Source organism: Carassius gibelio, chromosome A4 (assembly GCF_023724105.1).
Source record: "Carassius gibelio isolate Cgi1373 ecotype wild population from Czech Republic chromosome A4, carGib1.2-hapl.c, whole genome shotgun sequence".
Classification (NCBI taxonomy): domain Eukaryota; kingdom Metazoa; phylum Chordata; class Actinopteri; order Cypriniformes; family Cyprinidae; genus Carassius; species Carassius gibelio.
The window spans coordinates 28,482,761-28,500,783 of NC_068374.1; the positions used below are offsets into that span (position 1 = coordinate 28,482,761).

Consider the following 18,023-nt stretch of genomic DNA (forward strand, 5'->3'; position numbering starts at 1 on the left):
TGGATCAGATTTGACCAATATTTTGCAGCTTGTCTGAACAAAATTGCTAGCAAAATCCTCACAAGTATGAAGTGTGATTAGGGATTTGTTTTAAAGTTTGACTACAGTGATAACCATTCTCCAGACCCAATTACAATGTCTTTATCAGGTTTTTGAGTAAGAAAGTGTCATTGTGTTTAGCCGATACCAGCTAATCAGGAATGGGAAAAGTGCTCATTGAGCATCCTTACTAGCCATTGGCTAATCTATCCGAGGGCTGTTTTCCACTGGGAAGCATACACTCGAATTGGACCAAAAATTCTTAAGTCCATTATCGGTGCAATAAAGAGCTAATGACCCAATGACGAGAATATATGTGCTGTGGCACACATCTCAACGAAAAGGCCGAAGGATAAGGAGTCATTAAGACAGCGTTATCTGGTCCAGATAGCATTGGCATGTCTACACAGATCATTATTTTCACCCCTGGAGCCATTTGCCAAACGAGAAGAGTCGTATGAGCAGAGCGGCCGCTCAGACTCGGCGGTCAGCTGCGGTGTGGAGGGGGAGACGCTAACGATACGTGCCCTGGCAGCTAATTCTCTTTCTAAATGCCCCTAATGACTATTTTATGAAAGGATCTTACATTTTATTATTCGCTTTTGCTTTAGTCAGCTTGCTGTTTTTTAGAGGTTTGAGGACGAGAGGTTTCTAAGTCACACACACACACACACACACACACACACACACACACATCATCTTTTGTTCTTTTGTCGAGGACTGGTTTAAAACAAACGCCCTTATGAATAGCCCATGATAAAACAATAAAAGTGTTAAATAAGACAGTTTGTGCTGTCTCCTTCAGTGCTTTCAGAGCTTTCTTTCTCTCTGATGTGATGAAAGAAGTTGTATTTACATAGAAATACAGAAATGCAAGATGAGGAGTTCTGACAGAGGAACAAAAAACACAAATTTGATGCTATTGTATGCTATTCAGACAGGTAGCAAATAGCTTTTTGGTGCATCTGCCTCAAATCGGTTTATTATTTATTTACACACCTGAGCAAAACCACATCCGACAACTGAAATCCCCTCTGTTCATTCATTTTCAATTTCAAGATCTGATCCAAATCACATTCACCAATTAAAATCTGATTTAAATTTGATTGATTTTTTTTTTTCCTAGATCTGATCCAAATCACATCCAACAATTAAAATGTTATTATTTTTTTTTTTTTAAATATTAATACAATTATTGATTTATTATTCTGAATGTTTGACTTGTTTTATTTTATATATGAATTATTTTTATTTTAAGTGCATTTCAAGACCTCACTTATTAATTATTTTATTTTAAGAAGTGTTCCAAATAACATTCAACAAGTGAAATTTGATTTACTATTATTTATTTGAAGACCAAATCTGACATTTGAAATCTGATTAAAATTGTATTTAAATAATTTTGGAATTGAGTATTATTATTATTATTATTAATTTAGTTCAGAATGTAGCATGCAAGTAGTGCTGCACGCTCATGCTCATTCAGACTCATTTGTTTCTATCCTTTTCTTTATATGTTGTAAACAACTATGTGATATTCATCAAAAGATGATATGGTGCTTTTCTAAATTGTATTGTGCATGATTGTGTGCACTTTAAAGTACTTCTGTTGTATAAATATATATATTTATATATAATGACCCCAGTGTTACCGCTAACAGTATTGTTTCATTATATCTTCCTTCAAACACTTCAACATATGAGACAATTACGGTAAATTAGCGGAGTAGATCCCCCATTTCCCGTCGACCGGATTGTTTTCTAGTGAGGTTTCAGAGGCGTCTCTGCTTTTTATGGAAGGACTTAACAGCTTGAGTCTAATCAAAGACATTTTTCCCTCTGTGTTTCAGACTAAAGAAATTCAATTAGTTTAATTGGTCTGCTTATTATAGGCTGTAATGTGATGTGAGTGCCACTGTTGTCAAACTTCACAGGCTACTTTAAACAGCCTCCTTAATTAGATGGAGAACTTTAATCTCAGTGTTTCAATTGTACAGTGAAGAGGATCTTCAAGTAATATTCTGGCTTTGCTTGCAACTAAGCAATCTACAAAAGCTTTTAAATAGCTCAAGTGTGGGCCTCTCTTACATACTTGTATAGATTTATTGGCAGACAATATCGCCGGTTTTTACTCTCTGGAATACATAATTCTGATCAAATGTTTGTGTAATGACCTTTAATATGTATCTGATTATTTTCTAAAGCAGCTGATTTCCTACACACAGTTGCTATGATAGTTTCATGTCTCTTGTATTATTTTGTGGGTGATTTTTTTTTTTTTTTTTTTTTTTGGTTATATAAAAAAAATCAAAATGTCTTAACTTCTGATTTATTTAAATTGTTAATTTATTTTTTTAATTTATTAGATTTTTGTTTAGAAAATCAGCCACATGATACGAGACATATATGAGATATGTGGTTATTTTTTATGAGATGAGAATATACAAATCTTTATTCTTTAGTTATTTATTTATTTGTAATTTTTTATATTAAATTTTTTTGCATTTTTTTTTTTTTTTTGCATTTCATTTTGTCATCAATAAAACTGTAAAATGTATAAAAAAAATTATTTAATTATTTAATTACTGCATTTTAAGGCTTGATGCAAATCACATCCAATAATTAAACTAATTAAAATATTAATCTGCTTAAAAAAGCATTTCATTTATTTAGTCAGTGGGTTATTTTTGTTACTCATTATGAAGTTCTTGTTTATAAATGTAATGAATAAAAACCATATCTCACTTGCTGTTGTTCTGAATCTCAGCAGGATATTGACTATTTAAAACGGCACTCTGTGTGCATTACATAGTCTAAAAAAACCCTTACAGGATAAAATAGTTTTGTGTCAGGGTTATTTCTTTACTGGGTGTCTACCCTAGCCAAAGCGGAGTAACTTGCGGTTAAACACGCAGCTGTTTTCAGCTGGACTGGTGGATCCATTTATTTCTCTCTTGCCCTTTTTTTTCTTCCTACAGACTAAAGGGGTGGAAAAATTTGAGGGGCAGTGACAACGAAATGGATGACAAAATGACAAATTGCACTTATGATCAATCTCAGAACCGGAAGTGCAGCATGGTCTGGTGGATAGGCTAATGGAGTGGAGACCTGAAGCTTCACCACTGGCTGCTTGGCATCCACAGTTGTGCCCTTGAGCGAGGCACTTAACCCAAATTGCTTCAGTAAACACTCCGTCTTAAAAATGACAGTGTATGCAAACTGGCCCATCAGCTTTCTTCACACAGAGATAGAGAGAAAAGAAAGAGAGAGTGAAAGATCTATCCATATCTGTTATTATGAGAATACTATTACATACATTTTAATAAACTATTATCAACAGTATGTAAATTGAAGGTAAGTTTGCATGATGTCGTTCTTTAAAATGGGGATTTTGACCAGTTCCACCTTCATCTTGACTTTATTCTAAAATTAAAAACAGTTAAAAACAATAACATCATTTGGACCCATTGTAGAAGCTCAAATTTAACCATTAAACAAATTATATGTAAAAATAAATTAAGATTTTTTTTAAGAAAACATTTTATTTTATTTTTTATTCATTAATAAAAATGTGAATTCTTTTATATATATATATATATATATATATATATATATATATATATATATATATACTTTCATTCATTTTATTTTATATTTGGTAATGAGGAAAAAGTATTTCAAATACTATTTTGTTCCCTTTTGTGGAAAGTGCCAAATGCTTTTTGTGAAAAAAAAAAACAAAGAGGACACAAAGAAAGCCATCAGACAGTGCTAACACAATAAAACTGTATTACATTTGTGCTTAAAATGATTACAGTACAGTATGTACACGTCCTAAAAATAAACATCTCATGCTGAATAACACATAAAAAGAAAATCCATATACAACAGCAAGCAAAAAAAGAGTTTTTTAAAATATGTACAACCACCATATACAAATTAGGTTTGTCCTCATATTTTCTAGGCTATGTCCTCGGTTTCCAAAGGTAGTCATAGCCCAGGAAAGGATTATCAATGTAGTAGGCTACAGTAGTGATTTGCGCTTGTGTGTTGCCTTGAGTTGACAGTAAACAAAACCCGGTAAAGGCAAATCCTCCAACCAGGTATTCACGTGCTCCAGTAATGCCAAGTTTATGCAACCTGATTGTGTTTAAAGAGGACCGTGTCAGCTGATCAACATGGGCTGCACAAAAAAAATATGAGGTGACATCCATCACGTCTGGAGGAGATGCTTGGCGACTGAGTGGTGATTCAGTTCAGGTATAAACATGTCAGGAATAGAGCCTTGAGTTACGCGCAATGACGAAAAGCCTATTAAATAAATATAGTGAAGAAAGCAACAAACCCATCATTTCCCAACCCATTACACATGTGCCAAACCCAAATGTTCAAAGAGTTTGCATTTGACCAGTGGGGTCTTTTAGGTATAAAACAGGGTGAACGAAGTTTTTCAAAACGTCACTTATGAAATCACACCACATGTTGAAGCCCAAAGATCTGTTAGAAAGCTAACACCTTAACCAGGTGCGATTTTGCGAAAGGTATCCTAAACAGCCAGGACATTGCGTCTATATCTGTGGCATTGTTCTGGGTAGCTCCGTCCACTATCAAATCTCATTGGTTCTCGCAACTGTACATTAAACATCAAATATCTTCTGATTGGCTGTTGGTATTTATTCCAAATAACTTGTCACTGGAAACGTAATTAAAACACAATGTAATGAAAAAGAAAGGACAATGCGGAAACCCATTCAACCTGAGATCTTATGTTGACATGGCTCCTTTTCTTCTCGCAAACTCATTCGCCAATAAATACTTGATTTTTTTTTCTTTTTTTTACATTGTGGTCTTCACCCTGTAAAGCAAGTGACTTAGAATTGCAATGTGGACTTCGTGTGTGTTTAAGTTCACAAAAGTTGGGCCTTTGAGATGTCTTGTCTTCATAAGGCCGTTAGGCAGCGTCATTAAAACCAAACCACAGACTTGGTCCATCTTCGAAAGATTCTTCCACTTACCAAAAATGTCTCTATGGCTAATCTGTACAGAACACCGTCCCTTATTTGGGCTCTTCATATATACAATGCAAGGTTCATGGGCTGGAGAGGACACTAGTGCTTTTTGTGTCTGATTGCATGTCCCCTTCAAGACCTCTCACAGCTTTTTCCCCTTCTGTGAGCAGCGAGGTTGTGGGGTGGTCAGCGGACTTGTGGCGCGTAGCCCTCCTTCATCAGTCCTTCCTCGTAGTCTGTCTGGCACAGGATCATGTTGTTCTTCAGGAAGAACTTGTCTCCGACACAGAACCTGCATGGAGGCGAAACGAGAAACAGAAACATGGTGTTTACATAACTCGAGAGAGACGCAGAAGGACTCATTACTAGCTAAAGTTGCAGGCTTCCCCACAGAGCCGCATCCCGCCCCCACAAATATTAGTGTACGTTATCCTGCGGACACGTCAGTCGGTCTGGAAAGAGTATCTCTAGAGTGCACCTAGCATCTTCTTCACCTGCAGCTGTTTCATCACAGACGGAGCGCAGGCTTTAGCGCTGCCTGACGGGCCGCTGTCTCACTTGACCTTTTGGAAAGTAGATTATGTTGGTCAGGCAGAAGAGAGAGACAAAGAAGGCGGCAGAGAGGGATTGAGAGCGAGCGCTCTGTGTGTTTAGCCATCCTGAGGGCCACTTATCTTGCTTGTAGTGAGAGTTCGACAAGGTCAGAGCGCCGGCGAGCGCTCGTGTCTACTGGCTAGCGTTCCTTACTAAACTCTCCTGCCTGTGTACGAGAAGACAGGCGATGTGTTCGAATGTCTGCTGGTACCATTTTAATGATTAAAAGTTTGTATTGGGAATACAATGTTAGACAAGCCGAGTTTAGCTCCAAACCTAATCAAACACAGCTGAACAAGCTAATAAAAGTCTTCAGGATTACTAGAAAGTTACTGGCATTAAAGGAACGGTCTGGGTTTATGCCAAGTTAAATTCTGCAATGGAAATGATAAATCTGTCTGTTATTGATTTTACCGTGAATAATTCACCAATGCATACGTTTAATTTTTTACAATTAGATTTGACTACATTTTCAAAATATCATGCTTCGATCTTCTAATGAAGAACTGGTGAAAAACCAGTGGACTGTACTGAAGTTAACTGACGTTATATATTTTTTACTTCTTCAATTACCTGTTTCATTCTGATGGACACCAAAATATTGCAGATACTATTTCTGTTACATAATGACTTTAAGCTTGAGGGCTTTGTGGCATAACTGTCATTTACCAAAGAAAATCATTTAGACTTGTCCACCAAGCATAAATCAAGGTTACCTTGAGGCACTTACAATGGAAGTTAATGGGGCCAATTGGTAACACTTTCTGACAGTCCACTTTAGTCTTTCTACTTATCATAAGTAACTTTGCCCGTAGATGTCAAATTCCACTCATTAGAGTATTATCTGCTAACACTTTATGTTGACGGTCTGCCAACAGACTTATTCTACTAACCCTAATGCTAACCTAACAGTCTAATACTCTAATGAGAGCTTGTTGACATGTAATTGCAAATTTTTGAGAGATAGTTGACATTTAGTTGTCTAGAATGTCTAAAGTGGACTACTGTAATAAAATATAACCTGAGAACTTTTGCAGGATTTCAAAGCAGAAATGTGAACCTCATTTTATAAAGCACAATTTTTCTGTACTATTTGACATGTAATCATGTTAAATGATTTTTAAAGTCAAAAGGTTAGTTAGTGATTTTTTTTAACTAAATTTTTAGAGAAACGTAATGTTTTTTTTTTTTTTAGTGGTAATCACTATTATGCATAATTTGTATTGAGCATACAGTATTCCTTCAAACATCCTCAGGAGGGGTTGAATATGATCGGAGCGCCTTTACCCTTTCCATCATTGTTGAATATAATGAGCAAGCACTGGGATACTTTGTAAACGGCTTCCTCCCTCACACACACAAACACGCACTTCTGAAAACTTTTTTTTATTTGTTATACACGGCAGTGTCAAGCGGGAAGCCACAGCCATTAGTTTGGACCAAGTATCAACAGGTAATATCCATTAATCGCGCTTGTTGACACGGTGATTAACACAAAGCAGAGGTGTGCTTAATGTAATGGTGTCATTTACTCCAATAAAAACGTCCTGTTTAAATGACACATTCTTGCCAGGAATCCATTAGTGTCTGTCTTCTCTGACATCCTGGCCCTCTCCACCTCCTCTTCTGAGCACCTCCATCTCACTCGTTCGTTCTCTCGCTTTCGCAGCTAATAGGATCTCTCTGTGTTTATTTACAGCCTGTGTTTTCTGTTTCCTTTTAGCCATGTCGCCGCCCAGTTTTGCAGTGCCAAATTGTTTCTGCTTGGTGAAATGTCAACAGCGTTTGTGACATCTGTGTGCCAATTATGACGGGGATATTGCAGTCAGCCCGTCAGAGGTAGCGGTAATCAATGCCCTTGTGCTGCCCTCCGTTTTTCTGCTCGTGCAGTCATTACCGATCACCACATGTTTCCGAGCACCTACATTACCCTTAGTTTGATGCATCCTCCTCGCCCTCCCCTTTCAATCTCTCATCCCAGATGAGTTCAATTTAAGATTGCTTTAATTGCATTTTAGTATTTCCCATCAAGTGGAGGAGAAAAATAAGTAAATGCATTTGATATGCTGTAGTGTTTGCTCTGGTATGACCATAAATCTGGGGCTTTTCAGGTATTTTTATTTTTATTTTTCGAAGGCTGCCACTTTAAAAAATTAATTGAGTGTGATTAATCATAAAGAAAATAATGTGATGAAAAAAAATCTGCTATTTATCATGGTTCTGACCCATATGTAAATTACATTTACAAATTTATCTGAGCACTGTATATATATAGAGAGAGAGAGAGAGAGAGAGAGAGAGAGAGAGAGAGAGAGAGAGAGAGCGAGAGAGAGAGAGATTTTGGTTTGGCCAATTATTTTTAATTAACAATAGAATATTTAGAAATTAATATTAACCTGTAGATTGATAAATGCTGTAAAAATATTTTGTTGTTAGTTCATGATACCTAATGCTTTAAATAATGTTAGGAAATGTAACATTATTATAAAAGTGTTTTTTCCTTACATCTGAGCAATTAAAAAAGTACCACCTTCATTCTAGCTTTATTCTGCCCTTGTTTTTTTTTTGGAATTTTGTTTATAGTATTATTAAAATTAAATAAAAATATTTCAATTCTCTTCATTTTCTAAACGAAACCTTTATAGATACAGTATATGCTTTTTATGAAATGCTATTTTATTTGATGAATTAATTGGCATATTATTCTAATTAAATCAGTTATATTTCAATTGATTGTCAGCCCTATATTTTTGATTAACATTGGCTTTACATTCTTCTATTTTTGTTTCTTATATTCCCTTTCATTTCTACGTCATTGCCTCTCTCCTTTTCCTCAGGTGTGACAGTAATGATGAATATGTCTATTGAGACCCATCTTGTTAAAGAAAAGATGGCTTCCAAGGCAGTGGACTTAATGATGTATGGCTTCGTCAGCTATTTGCCTCCGAGGTCTTTGTTAACTAGAGTAGTAACATTCCTCTTCTGTGAAATAACATGTTGGAGCTGAGTGGGGGAGAGTGGACTTGAAAGAGTGAGGGAAAAGCGAGAGGAAATGAATCACGGAGGGAGGTCTGTAGACGGAGAGAAAGAAAGTGAACGTCATTAGATGTGAACAAGACATTATCCGACAGAATAGAGTGGATCTGCCGCACCGTCTGCAATGCAACCGCATGGTTTCTTCTATCGAATCAGCTTTGCAGATGTCTCTGAGTGGTCAAGACTGTCGTCTGTGGCGTAGTTTAGTTATTGCAGTCCCTAAGCACGTAAAGCCCAATTTGGCTCTGGCTTTCCAGACTTTATGACAAAAACGGTGACCCGCACCGATGACCTCCCTGCTCTGCCACCCAGGCCTTCTCCGGATCTCCCATGAGGCCTCAGAGCATCGTGGCCTGGGCTCATCACAAGGAACTGGGACTCCTGAGGTTGGCTCATGAGGCCTGAGCGGACGACAGACTCATCGATTAGCTGTCCCTTCAGGGATGATCTGTGGCTAACGGCCGGCTAGAGCCTCAAAACCACACAAACACACTGTGCTCGCGCTCACCGCCATGGCTGTTGCCATGATCCCTGTTAAGCTGAGGATATAACCTCAAGCCAGGTGAGCAAATTCATATCCAACCCATGAATAATCATGCCCGATTAATTATAGCTGCACAGAATGATTGGAGACTTTTACCGACGACACAGAGCATGTCTGATGTCCTCTGTAATGTCAAGAAAATCTGAAACATAGTGTTCAGTCAGTGATTAGCAGTGCTGTTATTGTTAACTAAAACAATAAAAGAAATATCCTTCGATAGAAACTTTAATTTGATGCAAAAATGGGTGTCAAATGCTAGTTAGTCTTTAAAGAGTCCCAAGCTTCAAAAGTGAGGGCTTTTAACAACTTGTCCACTTAAAAGATTTGTTACCATATTGTGTGGAAGTTTCTGATTTTTCATATATGCAAGCCAGTCATAGTTCAACACTGTTTGTGGAAATCAAGCTAATCATGGGAGGTATTTAATGGGGCTTTTGTGTGGCCTGACTAATGAAACGATTCTGTAGGAGATGATGGCCTTGCTGATGTGTGTGGGGGAAAGGAGGGGTGGCCCAGCTGTATGAAAAGCTTGACTGTAATAATTTAAGCATCAAACGGTAATGTCGGGACATTACTGACCCTCATAGAGAAGCATAATCATACGGTGTGACCTCTACCGACCCGATAGCCTGCTCCCAGCATCAGAATGCCTGTCCCATGTCACTGACCGCGAGGAGAGCGTTTTGTAAGATGGATTAGATGGCTCTTTTAAAGGCCACAGCCTCTTTAATATTGTTTGAAGAGTCGAAATGAGAAGGGTACAAGCAGGATGGGATGTATATGGAAGTAGAAAGAAGGGGAATAGACAAAAAAAGGGGAAAAGTAACAAAAGAAGCCTTATTTAAAGAAAGGAGGTTGGCCATTCTTATTCAGCGAACATTTGATTGGAAATCTTTTAGTGCAGGATGAGTCATCAGTGTTTTTGACCGTAAATATTACAGTTCATTCTGTTCAAGGTTTTGGTATATATTAACATACAGACAGCCTGAAAGCTAAGATACATGGAATAAAAGCCATAACACTCTATTTTAGATTTCAGGAGGCACTTGAACTACAAAAATTAGTGATTTTACCCCTGATTTATTGATTGTTTTCATTCAAGCACTAAGTCCATAGAACGAAACAAACGGAAAAAATTCAATCCGGCCCAATTGGTTAGTGGAAACAATAATGTGCAATGTGTTTCTCCTTCTATTAAAAGGCTCTTGAGACAGTTTTGCTGTTTGTGTTGATGTTTATCAAAGAGCATCACTGAACTGAGGCTGTACTTGGGGTAATGCGGCGATCTGTCACAATGACGGACGTGTCATGAAAAGCCCTGCCATCCTTTTCTCTTTTGGAGGAGTCCATCAAAATTTGCGAGGCTTTCACGAAAGGCACTGACAGAACAACAAAGTGTCTGAGACGTGTCGGGTGGCGGGTGTCTGTGGAGATAATGTCTCGTCAGCTTGTTGACAAATGAATTTTCTTTTGGTCAAATGGGGGGTATTTGCATATCAGGTCCTCTCTTGGGTAGTGTTTAGACCATAGGAGATCTGATGCAAGAAGTCCTTTATAATGTATCGATTTATTTGTTAAGTCAGGATAAATACAGCGTTAAGTAATTTGTAATGTATAGTGGGCCTAATGCATATTTAGACATCTTTTAAAGCTGCATACATTAATTTCAATTAATTAGAAAACATTAATTAAATTGGTTACTTAATTAGAAATCAAAGTGGCATCATCATACTGTTGACCTACATTTAATTTAAATGTATTTATTTAAATAAAATTAAATTTTATTTCTGTGATGGCAAAGCTAAATTTTCAGCACTCATTTCTCCAGTCTTCAGTGTCCCATGATCCTTCAGAAATCATTGTAATATACTGATTTGGTGTGCAAGAAACTTTTTGTATTATCAGTGTTTAAAACCACTTGAAAGTTGAAAAGAATAAAGTATTTATTTGAAATAGAAATCTTTTGCTGCAGTATAAATGTATATACTTTCGCTTTAAATCAATTAAATGTGTCCTCCCAAAATAAGTGTTAATTTCTTTCAAAACATCTTACTGACCCCAAACTTTGAACAGAATAAACTGGATCTCATTTTATATTTTTCATGTAGTGCAATGCATTTTAAAGCATGGCGTAAGAATCCAAATACTGTTTAGAACCTCCGAATGTGAGTTTTTTTGCGAAGGCCACCATCCGACTCTTTGCCAAAACAACCAAAAATGTCAATAAACTGACAGGAAATTTAAGCTTCAGTCTGAAATGTGGGCAATTAGCATCATCTCCATGCTATAAATCTTGTTGTAATGGACGAATGAAAGATGCATACTAGAGGCCTCATCAGAGCGTGTAAAGCAGACTGACGCAGATTTCATATTTAACAGTTGATCGGCTGGCCTAATGTAAAAAGAAAGATTTGCCTGGCTCTAAATGGGCTGTAATGTCGGGTGAGCGGGTGGACCTGTCTTTGACTCTGCTGATGAAGATTAGCTGACTTCTTAGATTAGGTGAGCGTGGTTCGTGCAAACAAGTGAATAGGCAAGACAATAACCCGGTGTTAATTGAGCGTAACCGGATCCTGCCCTGCAATCTGCCCCTCTCATGTGTACTGCTCTCTGGCACCTGTGTGTTTATATGAAGCAGATATCTAATGAATAGCCCGTGCTGAGGCCACGTTCTAAGACAAATGGCCTTTCTTCTTACAGAGAATGAAAACAAATAACACAATTTGCCCGAAGTAATGACGAAAACCACAGGCCACAGAAAATTTAGGTGTTAAATTGCTGTTTTTGTAGTGAACCACAGAAATAAGAAATTTATTTTGACATTTCACAATTTTTTTTGAAAAAATGCAATGTGGTCCTCTCATGACAAGTGTTGCTTTCGTCAACAAAATTTGACTAAATATCGTTGTTCAACAAACCTTTATCACGTAACAAAAACCAGATGAGATGCAACGTAAATTCTGGTCATGTGACGACGACAATAATTGAATGTATAATGCAATATTGTTGACGAATAAAAACGAGACTAAATGTGGTTGACAAAATAACAACTATGCTAAAATGTCTCTTCATTTTCGTTGACCAAAATGAGATGAAACGAAATGTTATAACGTTATTTCGTCTCGTTTAATCGCGTTATTATTATTATTATTTTGCAGTATTTCTGTCTCTCTTCAGGGGCCGCATCAGGTCGCACTGCGCAGATGCAGGCGACAACACACAAAATCGTAAGGTTCTGGTTCAAACCCCAGAAGGGCGATTCATGTACTTGAAAGTTATCCCCTAAATCACTGTTTTGCCCTTGAGCAATGTACTTCTTGCTCCAGGAAGACTGTACTTGTAGTAAACACACTGATGTAATTTGGATAAGAAAAAATCTGCCCAAACTGTCTTTCTGTGGTAGGGTGGTGGGCTTTAATCCGAAAGTCATTTTTCAAACCCTAGAAGGTATGATTCATGAACCGGAGACTTGCTGGGATTCCCTATCACCATTTTGCCCTTTAGCAATACACGGTATGGGGGTTGACGGGGACTGTCCTTGCAGTAAATGTACTGTGAGATGCTTTGGATTCAAGAAAGCCTTTTAGTTTTAAGAGGCTCAGCACATCTGCACAGAGATACATATGTTTAAGTACTTCAAAATGTTGAAAAAGCTGAAGATGATTTGACTAACCTCTGGTTACACAGCTGGCAGGCGAAGCAGTCCAGGTGATAGACGTTCTCCTTGGCTCTCATGACCATCTCAAATGCTGGGATGAGTTTGCTGCAAGCCGCACAGTTCCCAGTCACACCGAACAACCTGAAAGATTGAAAAATATGTGTTAGGGTCAGAAAATAAGTTTTTTTAGGGTCAGAACCACTGGATAAAACCATATCGTTAAGATTGAAATGGGAAAATAAGGGTGATTCATGAACAAATGAATCATTCGAACCAGTTCTTTTAAGAGAATCAAAAACATAAAAAGCAAACAGTTCTGTCTGATTCACAAACAAATGACATTTATGAAAGTTTCTTTCTAGTGAATCAAAGATATAAAGAACAACCACGTAAAACAGTTAACTCTTGTGAACCCAGTTTTTTTTTCTTTAGTAAATCAAAAACACACAAAGCCACCAGTGTAATCTGATTCATAAACAATGTCTCTTATGAACCCATTCTTTCTAGTAAATCAAAGACATACAAAGCAAACGGTGTCGTTGGATACACAAGCAAATGACTCTTATGAACTGGTTCTATTTAATGAATCAAAAACAGTGTAGTCCAGTTCACACTCAAAATACTCTTTTAACCTTACTTCAGTGTGTTACACAGATAATTAGATAATAAGCTTTACTTTTTATCAACCAGATTTGATAATGCTCAAAAATATTAAAAAATATTATATTTTTTATTTGATTAACGGGTTCTTTCTAATGAATCAAGAACATACTGCTCAACCAGTGTAGTCTGATTCACAAACAAATGACTCTTATGAGTTTGCCCTTTAATGAATCATCTTTTTCATTCTAATTTATGGGGGTTTGTTGTACAAGTTTATAATTTTATACACATTATTATTATAGTGTTTTACTCCAGACTGATTAACAAAATGAATCAAACCGCTCCAAGAGCTTGTGAATATAATCCAAAAAACTATAGTGATACCAAGAGTCTGCCAGTATTTCCCATTATGCATTCTTCTACGCTATTTAAGGCTCAAAAAGACTGTGCATTAGACTAAAACACGTAAGTGGAGTGCGATGTGACCATCATGGAGATGTCCAGGCCGTATGAGGTTAGTGCTACAGAGCCGCTGCCCAGGGATGAGCCTATTATCTTCCAGTCCGCTCATGGGACATTACGGAGAGCATTCATTAGGGATTCATGGCTGTTACTCCACCGCGACCTAGACTGAGTAAAGGGAGGAAGGGGGAAAATAAATATCTGATAACAAAATCATATAACAAAATAACCTATTAGGCGGACTTCTTCGGGCACTTTTAGCTGTCGTTGTTAAAATGATAAAACTGTATGCCACTCTCCCGCTCTGTAAGAGATCCCAATCTGATAAATGATCTTGGGGTCTGGGATATGCAGGGTTGTTTATTAACTTTCAGAAACTATGTTTCCCACAGGCAAATAAAAAAGAGCTCAGCAGATAGATTGTACTCTCATGAATACCAACAAAATTAAGGGGTTACAATAGCTTTCCAGGTATGAGGAGAAAGGAAACAAGAGTTCATCTAGTGGATTGGTGCCGATTTAGTTAAAAGGATTGTACCTTTTTCTTTGAGCTGTCTAAATATAGACCCGTTTGTGATATCACGTCTCCGCTATTTTCAGAAAAAGTGCATAGCCAGAAGGCCTCAGCATGAAAGAGATAAAATGATGAGGCATATTTTCTTTCCACTAACATCTTGCAATTATATAGCTAAGATCTAAATGCAAATATAAAAAGGATAGATTCACTGCTCGCTGATATATTATTACGATGCATGTATTTATTTGCGTGTAAATTTGCATTTATGCACACGCCAGATTTCACCCTGATGAATGATAGACACTATCCATAGTATGAAAAATGATGCTCGAAGGTCTTTTTGTCATCAGGTTGAATCCAACTTATATTGGGTTTGCCGCGCTAGCGAGCTGTGAGCTCAAAATGTCTGTTCTCGTGCAAATTTAAAGTAACCAATACCTTTACTGGAATTGGACAGTCATGCCTTTTTGCTTTGAGCATTTTAGGAAAGAGGTCTGTGCTTTTCAAAAACACAAAGCATTGAGTGAAGACAACTGCTCTCACCTGAGAATCTGGCCGTGTATTACATGCACTACACAGAGAAATATGGTTTTTTTATTTAAAGAAAAGACTATTTTTTTTTTCTGTGGAATGGATTGTGATCCATCAGAAACTAGATATAAGTGGGGTATCTTGATGTACAGTAATGTTCCTTGGGGAACTTGTTTTGCAGCTTCATTGTGACTGCTGTTTTTAGCTATTCCCTTGTTTCAAAACTGACAGATTTACTCTTGGCTCACATTTTCACATAGCACATTAATATACTCCTTTATGTTTGAGTTCCAAGTTGAGTTAGATCTTGTGAAAAGGCAGTCTTGAGAATTTACTGAAATGTTTTTCAAGCCAACCTATTTATGTATCTGAACTCATCTCCGATAAATGAACATTGTTTATATAAATTCTACAGACATTATAATGACCCACTGCTGCTAAACGTAAGGGAAACTAGGGAACTGGGCCACAAGCTCCTAATGTCCCTGCATACAGTAGAATCTCAGAGAACTCTCTCAGCCCAACAGGAAAAGGGGAGGAGCGGTAAGACGGATGAAGCCCTACCTGCCACTTGTCTTTCACCGGTCTGCCAGTTTGATGCTGCAGACGCTAATGGCTCTCAAGGGAGGCGGCAAATTAAGCGTGCTTGGCTTGTAATGAATTCGGAGGTGCATGTTCTCTAAATGCAGTCTGCAAAGAAAGACCTGAGAGTCCGGAGACAAATGCAGACCAGTTTTCCCATTTATGTTCTGTAGGGTCAAGAAAATGTACAACGGTTCAACTGAGTTTATCGCTCAGTCCAATTTTCAGTCAATGGTCAGTGGTATTATAGAGGAAATCAAACTCCCTTTGACATAAAGGTTGACAAAATAGCATTAATATTTTAGCAGGCTGAAGAGGCAGCGTGAAATTAAAATTCATGGCGTCTCTGATTCATAAGTTAAAAGAGAATGCACAATCAGTACCACCTGATTGGACACAAAAGGTGTTGGAGGTGCACAGCGGCTTTTCACAGTTGAATGGCACCAATTTGATGAGAGGAAAACAGACACCAATTAAATTATTCCACAAGGCTTTATCCTAGTGGTCGGAGAAGCGAGGCTCAAGCGTGCAGCTTTACTGTAATCATTAGACAGTGCCCCAATGGAAAATGCATGAGCGATGTCATCCAACTTGATGAAATCCTTGTAAATTACTTCCTATCAAACGAGACCATTCAAAGACTCTAATATGCAAGTGATTCAGATAAGACAAAGAAATGAGACACTCTGTTTATGGTCCAAACTGTGTCATTTTAGGACCCCTTATACTCAACCAGTGGTCCACGGAGAAGATCATAAAATTTTCATTTAATTTCGAACTATTAACTTATTTCCAATTTTCGAAGTAATGATCCAGGGTAGTAATCAGGGTTCTGCACCATTAACAACTGAATTAAGAATGTGTTTTATGTTTTAAGTCATTTCCTGAATTTAAATAGATTATTAATTGATTATTGATTATTATTAAATAGAGGTAACAAGCATGATGCAGAAATGCAATTATAAGTTTGAATGTAAGAAAGTAGAATTAAAGTTTACACTTTTTCTTTAAGGTGTCCTTGTTACAGTGTAACTGTACATTACTACATTACAGCTCACTACATTAACTTTTGTGGGCCAGTGTGGAAGAACACTTCATTTTTCAGAATACAATGCTTATGTTGAATTTCTTGGAATTCCAGTTCAGTTACACAGTTCAGTTCTATTTCCTGTCATCCCGACGCTCTTGAATTGAAACAGAGGCTGAATTCTGTACAACCTTGGTAGATAATGTTTTAAATTAAATTTATAATGGAGGAAATGTTGTTGTTTTTTTATGCTGGGATTGATAGTTGAGGGTCTGGGAAGAAAAAAAAAGATTTTTGAGCAAACCATAACGTTTATCTGAAACGTCAAGCTTGTATTCTTTGCTTTCTTTGTTTGGGCATTTTCTGAACACCAAGGGTAACAGATTAAGCATTACATTACTTTTTGATAACACCGCCACCTCTAGAAGCATTTGAATTTCTGACAGTGGCTCCCTCTCTCCGTCTAGCTCCTCTCTCCTGCCACCACCCCCACGACTTCAATCGCTCTGGCCTCAGTATGCATTCATCAGCTGCCGAATTAGAATTTGTTTCCTCACAAACCATTGATCATCGGCCTATTACCAGGCAAATGACAGTTAATTACCCACTACATTAACCACCGGGACCCAGGGACCAACCGCCTGTGCCATCAGTCACAGTGATGAATGTGGCAAGTTCAGTAATGCGCGGCCGTTCTCGTGTCCGCCTGCCACGCTGAGAGCAACCCCTGGATCTCACTTCTTGGCACCCAGTGAAAATCTATGGCAATCTGCATAATTACAGGCTCAGGGTTAATAACAGACACATGATTTGTTGCGTCTCGAGCCACAGGCTCTCTGACTGCTACACTGTGTCTGCAATTAGCATTTGCGCTAACTTTAACGTTAATGTTTGGGGTGCTGTGAGTTGGGGCTGGAGAGCCTAAAAAACCCAGGTTAATCTTGAAATATTGATGCTTGTGTTAATGTTTTAGGGAGGATTGATCCTCGTGTAAAAATATTGACTGTAAGTGTTTGGGATCTTAAGTTAAAAACTTGCTAGTGATTTTATTATTTAGTAGAATAAAAATGTATGCGTATCATGAACATCTAAGCAAAAAAAATTAACAAATAAATAAGTCACATTGGTAATGTATGATATAACTTAAAACAATTGTGAATCCTTTTAAATTACTTAATTAGCACAGTTTTCTGTCCTGGACGTGCTTCCAATAGAAAAAAAACAACCTTTTTTGCCATTTTGTTTTTAAAACATTCAGAGTCATGATTTGCTACTAGCTAGTCACTTTCAGTTGTTATTAGGGGGAGGGGCATTCTTATTCTAAAGAGCATTTGATTGGACAAAAATATTTGCAGTGCAGAAAGAGTCATCAGAAGAGAAAGATTAATTTGAAAATGAGAAAGAGATTAATGTCCATTTTG

General features: G+C 37.3%; 1 protein-coding gene and 1 long non-coding RNA gene across 7 annotated transcripts in view; one reads left to right on the forward strand and one right to left on the reverse strand.

The window, feature by feature from the left end:
- Positions 1–18,023, forward strand: part of LOC127976073 (uncharacterized) — a 97,828-nt gene that overhangs the window by 24,724 nt on the left and 55,081 nt on the right. The window contains exon 3 of one of the 4 annotated variants that reach the window (XR_008157732.1): positions 3,018–3,308. The exons of the other annotated variants lie outside the window; for them this stretch is intronic. This is a non-coding gene — a long non-coding RNA (uncharacterized LOC127976073). Of the gene's footprint in view, positions 1–3,017; positions 3,309–18,023 lie in introns of those variants that run through there. 4 annotated transcript variants of the gene reach the window in all.
- LOC127976050 (LIM domain only protein 3) overlaps positions 3,812–18,023 on the reverse strand; it is a 41,073-nt gene continuing 26,861 nt past the window's right edge. For all 3 annotated transcript variants that reach the window (XM_052580167.1, XM_052580158.1, XM_052580157.1), the window contains exons 3-4: positions 12,896–13,021; positions 3,812–5,340 (exon numbers count right to left, since the gene is read on the reverse strand). In XM_052580167.1, the coding sequence (XP_052436127.1) occupies positions 5,235–5,340; positions 12,896–13,021 (232 nt within the window). In that variant the 3' untranslated portion in view covers positions 3,812–5,234. The remainder of the gene's footprint in view (positions 5,341–12,895; positions 13,022–18,023) is intronic.